Raw genomic sequence first — 7,225 nt, forward strand, 5'->3', positions numbered from 1 at the left:
GACTCCATACTCTAATTGATTGTCAACACTTACTAAAATAAAGTTATATAAAATGATTATCAACACTTAATAAAATAAAGTTATATAAAAAAATATTTTGTCTAACTCGACACTGAATAGTATATACTCTCTTATTTAAGAGGCTTTGTTAGGAGTTCTAACCTCATCAATATTAAACATTATAAAACGTGTTTAAATCTTAAATGTGTAACAATTTTTATCTTAATTAACGTTTGGCCAAAATGCCAAATGGCAATCGTTCTCTCAAGCTTTGTGCTTATTAGGGTGGTGGGATGGAAGTTGAGACCGGAGAAGGGGTTGCTGATGTGGCACCTCTGATACTAGCGAAAGGAAGCAACATTGGAATCGATACTTGTCCTGAATTGAATTGTAGTGGATATAAAGAAGGTGCAAAATGGAGAAGAATGCGACAGTGGGATGGGAAGCAGAAACATCATTTCCTAGCGTCGGTATCGGTTGGATACTCGACACCCACTCCCCAAGGTTTATCCTCGATATTGTTATTTTCTATAATAACCATGCCAATAAATGGTATCTTTAATTTCCTTTAGGAATAATAACAATATGCAATACATACATTTTAGAAGTAGTTATTGTTTTCAAATGGTTAGAATGTGCCGGATAAATGTGTTAGATGAGACACTATTTGAGTATATTTTGTTGTGAGTGTTTGATAAAAATAATGATTATTATTTATAGAGGCCGGTTAACGTACAAAATGCTTTAACGTACATTGCGTACGTGAGACATTATCAACATACGATTTTGGTATTACTGAAGATCATGCGATTTTGATTATTCATTATAACATGCGAAAATAGTTTGGGTTATTTAATATAACATGCGATTTGGGTTATTTATCAACATGCGATTTATATAATTGTTTGACCATGCGAACTTCTGAATTTATCAACATGCGATTTCTTGTTATAACGTGCGACTTGCCATCGCGTACGCAATGTACGTTAAGGCATATTATACGATATACTTTTTTTTATATTCATAAGATTTACATTTAAGATTACCTCTATATAAGCATATACTCAAAATCACTCTTACTATAGAAACTTAAAAAATGTTGATTCAAAAAGCAAGATTAATAACATAGCCATTAGGCCGCTCAAAAAAAATAATAATAATAATAATAATAACATAGCCATTGCCCATTGGGAGTTTAGTCCCATCAATGACTCCATTTCTTCTGGACCATGAAGCCCTATAACACATCATTTTACAACATCATACATATTACACCTTCGGCCCAAATTCGGTTCCTCCATCAAAACATCGTTGTTGCAATCATTTTCACTTCTCAAACATCACAAAAATCTTCACTTCAGTCCTCTCTCTCTCTCTCTCTCTTACTCTCTACACATAGATATAGCTAGCTAGACATATATACATACATATATATGGTGGTGTTTTGCTTTCTGGTGGACCAAACACGAAAGATCAAAAGGACAAAACCAGTAGCCGGATCGTGTTCAAGATGCCGAAGAGGAGCCAGTGTCGCCGATATCGTAACCACAACCAGATTCTGCTATGTACCAATATGTTGGAGATCTCACAAGGCCATTATTTGCACATTCTGTGGTGCCACTCTCAAAACCTACTCATGATCATCATCATATTACATACATGCATTATGCATACATACATTACCATCATCATTAGTCCATTATCATCATTATATATCATAGATGTTGTTGTTGTTGTTGTTGTTGTTGTTGATGATGATGATATATTGATATGATCTTGGATGAATCTATGTGTGTGTGTTTTGTTTGGAAAGCATTTAATTGTAACTTTGTAAGCTTTGAATGCTATGTTAAAATATCAACCTACCTCATGTTAAATAAACTGTGACATACTGGAAGCAGGTAAATTATATTAAATGTTCCTATCTATTTTACTGCTCAGTTTTATCATAGTAGTTATCATATGCTTGACTGTTATAACATTGATGTTTGTTGACCGCTACTTCGTTGTTAGGATGTGAAACATAAATACGGTGCTAGTAGTACTCGATCGAACTAGAACTCGAACTCAAACACAAACATAAAAGGACCTTTCACCATGAAGGTATAAAACCTCAAGGACATATTTACTGATTCTATGAATGTATGTACAATGTCAATGACTGGTCTAGTTATTTTTGGAAACAGATTTATAAGATAACTAAAGAACATAGTTGCTATTCAGTTAGATGTCTATCAGAAAATTAACAAAAGTAGTGTTATAATTAATGTCTTATTGGTTATTGTTTAGGTTATTATGTCCATTTTAATTATTTTGTCTTCCAAAGATAAAAATCTTTGGATACCTGTTAGGGTGTAGAGCACCCAATTGCTTCTTTTGCCTAAAAATTGAATCTTTAAGGTGAAATGAATCTCTTTTACATGTTAATATACCGGTTTATGGATCCGGGTTAATCTTCAAGATTTAAGGTTGCTTTGGTTTTTATGTGCTTGTTATACTACACTGTCTACACTGTTCTAAAAGTATTTTAATTTGCATGCCTCATTGATTTTTCTACGTGGTAACCAATTATTACAACAACAAAAAAACTTTGGTATATTTATCGTAGGCTAGAAATTGGTTACAAAATCTAAAACTTTTAAAAAGTGTAAGAAGTCTATATAAGTATTGTGTTTTAAATTTTAGACATGATGTTTTAGATTCTTTTGACATGATAATAGAAAAACACAAAATGTAGCAATTTAAAACATAAAGAAATGTATTCTAGGCATGAAAATTAAAACACAATACCAAGAAAGTTAATGAGTGTGTTTTAAATTTTATGTCTAGAATACACTATATTGTGTTTTAAATTGTTATATTTTGTGTTTTTCTATATAATACAATGTTAAAAAATCTAAAACATCATGCCTAAATTTAAAACACAATAACTACATAGACTTCTTATATTTTTTTTTTATGAATTTTAAACTTTGTAGTCATACTCTACCCATTTATTGTAAATGTTTATTTCTACCACTATTGTGACAAGGTTTCTCATTCTTACGTAGTATCATTATGTTTCTTGAATCTCTAAGGTGATAGTAGCCTAATTTTTTTTTTGTATTAGTACTTTAGCCGTTTAAGAATAAGACCGCTACTTTTGGATGTTATTTTGAGAGTTAAATGTTTGGTTGGTCCCTGTGGTTTACAGAAATTTCATACTTGGTCCTAGTGGTTTACTAATTACACGCGTGGTCTCAAAAGTTGTCAAAAATAAACTCGGTTGGTCCCCTGACCTAACCTTTGTTAAATTTTTCAGTTAACTATGTGTGAAATGACTATACTACCCTTGAACAATTAAAAGAAATAAAATATATATATATATATAAAGAACTTGCAACTACCTACATCTTATTCAACCAGCTCTCTCTCTCTAAAAAACTCTAACACCACCACCTCCTCCACATTCACAACCCACCACAACCTCCACCACCATCATATTATTCTTCCTCTTTTTCAGTTCAGTCTTCTCTCTCTACCTCCCAGCTGATGATGCACATCGGGAAAAACCCTAAACAAGTATTCTGAGTATTATGAAATCTCTTATCAATTCAAATTCTTCTTCCCCCTACATTCTCGAACCCTAGACGGGGATTCTGCTTCTCAAACCCTTGACGACGATTCTGATAGGGTTAGGGTTACGATTAAGAAGAAACTAAGAGGAAAAGGAAATTATAATTCTCTGGATAGTCTCCAGGGATTTCGATTACTGAATATAAACCCAAACATGCAATACCAAGTTTACAAAAGACACCCACACAAATTAAAAAAGGCCATAATGGTCCTCCATCTTGCAAACATAAAACACACCAATAAAAAAACAGAGATAATAAATCTAAAACGTATCAAGACTTCCTCCTCAGCCACTTTTGTCCTCAAGAGTGAGCTCGGAGAAATCTGGGAAGCGCAACTTCATATCATCGAAGAACTCCCAAGTAGCGTCTTGCGCCGTTTGACCCTTCCATTGCACCAACATCTTCAAAGCAGCACGATTCCCACGCTTGACTAACCTACGCTCCAACACAGCTTGCGGCTGAAGTAGAAATCGGGGTTCCCTCGGCAACGGAATCCTCTTAGATGGCGGACCGACTGCCTCTTTAAGCAACGACACATGAAAGACCGGATGTATTTGAGCTTCGTCCGGTAAATCCAACTTATATGCCACCGAACCCATCTTCTCCAAAATTAAAAATGGACCAAAATACTTGGGTGCAAGCTTAGAATGTTTATAAACCCGTAACGAGTTTTGCATGTAAGGTTGTAACTTAAGATAAACCCACGTACCCGGTTCAAAACTCCTCTCCGATCGGTGTTTGTCCGCTTGCTGCTTCATGCGATTCTGTGCCTTCAACAACGACTGTTTCAAGACCTTTACCGCGGCCTCTCGGTCTTGCATCATCTCATCTACCTCTTTATCCACCGCATCCTTGGGAATGTAAGGGATGTGCAGAGGAGGCCGATAGCCGTACAGGGCCTCGAAAGGGGTTCGCCCTAGGGATGAATGAAATGACGTGTTATACCACCACTCCGCTAGCGACACCCAATTAACCCACGTATGCGGTCGCTCCATCACCATACACCTTAAATACCCCTCCAAGCATCGATTCACTACCTCGGTTTGGCCATCCGTTTGAGGATGGTAAGCCGTGGACAACTTAGCTTCCACCCCTTGAAGATGTAAAAATTCTTTCCAAAAGGAGCTTAAAAATATCGAGTCTCGATCGGAGACGATAGAACTGGGGCACCCGTGCAGTTTACAGACGTTGTCCAGAAACACTTGAGCCACATCCTTAGCCGAGAACGGATGACCCAACGCCATAAAGTGGCCATACTTGGTGAGTCGATCCACCACTACGAAAATGGTGTCCTTGCCTTTAACCTTTGGTAAACCCCCAATAAAATCCATTGATATGTCTGTAAAAATCGTGTCCGGAACTGGTAACGGCTGTAATAAACCGGGATAGGCGACATTTTCATGTTTGGCCCTCATACACACATCGCACACTCGTAATACCCGTCGCACCACCTTAGTAATCCCTTTCCAAAAGAACATGCCTTTTACCCGTTGAACCGTCGCTCGTACCCCCGAATGACCCCCAATTGGCGACTCGTGACACAGCCTGACTATCTCCTCCCGTAACCCCCCATCACCTCCTACCACCATTCGATTCTTCTTAGATAACCATCTTCCATTCCATGAAAAATGTGGAACATTGCCTTCTGTTTCAATTTTTTTAATGACATTTTGCACATCAATGTCCCCTTGTTGACTTTCAATAATTTTTTTCAAAAGTAAAGGCTCAATTTGTGATACCGCTGTGACAAACAATTCTGTACCTTGCACCCGTGACAAGGCGTCCGCCGCGACATTTTCTTTTCCTTTTTTGTACTCGATCCAGTAATCGTAACCCATTAGCTTAGCAAGCCATTTATGTTGTAATGGGGTTGTCACTTTTTGGGTTAGGAGATGCTTGAGGCTTTTCTGATCGGTGCGAATAATGAATGAACCAGTGATGAGGTAATAGTGCCATTGTTTAACCGCCATCATGATTGCTAACAATTCTTTTTCGTAAACCGAAAGAGCATTTTGTTTCGGTGATAAGGCGCGACTCAAGAATGATACCGGGTGTCGATCTTGCATGAGGACCGCCCCTACTCCTCCTGCCGAGGCATCCGTTTCAATGATAAATGGCTTGGTCATGTCCGGTAGCGCTAATACCGGGGCCGACGACAGTGCTCCCTTGAGGCGTTCAAATGTGTCCTGAGCCTCGGGATTCCACCGAAATGCGTCTTTTTTTAACAGATCAGTCAATGGTTTAGCAATCATTCCGAAGGAGCGGATAAACCGTCGGTAATACCCAGCTAACCCTAAAAAACCCCGAAGCTGTTTAATTGTTTTTGGAGTAGGCCATTGTTGCACTGCCTCTATTTTAGAAGGGTCCGTTTTCACTCCTTCCTTTGATATAATATGACCCAAGTACTCAACCGCCCGACCCCCAAACACGCATTTTGACTCCTTGGCAAACAACTTGTTTTCTTGCATTATGGAAAGGACATTTTTCAATTGTCGTATATGATCATCTTGAGTACGGCTATAAACGAGGATATCATCGAAAAACACCAACACTCCTTTTCTAAGTAGGGGTCTAAATATGTGGTTCATGAGAGCCTGAAATGTTGCCGGGGCATTCGTAAGGCCAAAAGGCATAACGAGAAATTCATAATGTCCCTCGTGAGTTCGGAACGCCGTTTTATGAACATCCTCGGGGGCCATCCGAACCTGATGATAACCGGACCGTAAATCCAGTTTTGAGAAAAACGACGCCCCCCCTAACTCGTCCAATAATTCCTCAATCAATGGAATCGGAAACTTATCTTTGACTGTTGCTTCGTTTAACCGGCGATAGTCCATACACATGCGCCATTGACCATCTTTTTTCTTTACCAACACTACCGGAGCCGCAAACGAACTCCGACTATTTTGAAGAACCCCCGAATCCAACAACTCCCGGGTCGTTTTTTCGATGACATCTTTTTGCACGGCAGGGTAACGGTATGGACGTTGGCTGATCGGCTCTGTTCCTTCCTTCAATACAATTTTGTGGTCGAAAGGCCTCACCGGTGGTAGGCCCAATGGAATTTTGAAGACCCCCGAAAATTCCGATATGAGGGCTCTCCATGGGAACTCGTCTGGTACATCCACCACCTTTGATTGATATGTATCCTCGTATGTTCCACCGGCCAATTGTAGACTAAATAAATGGATTTCCCCACTTTTTGAGTGTTTGGTCAACAATTCATCCATTTTTTTCCAGTGAACACACAGAGAGGATATTATTTTCCAACCCCTTGAGCTCATATGGCTTACCCTCCACTTCAAACTTCATAGTCATATTTTTAAAGTTCCATAGGATGTCGTTTAAGGGTAAGAGCCATTGCACCCCTAGTATCATATCATAACTTTCAAGAGGCAATAAAAGTACCTCAGTTGTAAACCAATTCCCTTGCATATTCCATGGAAAATTTCGACAAACCTGAGTACTCGTGAGGCGTTTTCCATCGGCGACACCCACATTAATCGGTGATATGGTCATAACTTCACATTGTAACTTCTTTGCTAAGCTTTCGTTGAGGAAGTTGTGTGTCGACCCGGAATCAATAAGTATGTGGAGTTGACGGTTTC

General features: G+C 38.5%; 1 protein-coding gene across 1 annotated transcript; it reads left to right on the forward strand.

The window, feature by feature from the left end:
- The first annotated feature begins 1,201 nt into the window (after positions 1-1,201).
- On the forward strand, positions 1,202-1,933 carry LOC118483912. Its single transcript, XM_035979663.1, has one exon. It carries the CDS (start codon positions 1,434-1,436, stop codon positions 1,638-1,640), a length of 207 nt encoding a protein of 68 aa, XP_035835556.1. The 5' UTR covers positions 1,202-1,433; the 3' UTR covers positions 1,641-1,933.
- Positions 1,934-7,225: the final 5,292 nt, after the last annotated feature.

This window comes from Helianthus annuus, chromosome 11, assembly GCF_002127325.2.
Source record: "Helianthus annuus cultivar XRQ/B chromosome 11, HanXRQr2.0-SUNRISE, whole genome shotgun sequence".
NCBI classification, from domain to species: domain Eukaryota; kingdom Viridiplantae; phylum Streptophyta; class Magnoliopsida; order Asterales; family Asteraceae; genus Helianthus; species Helianthus annuus.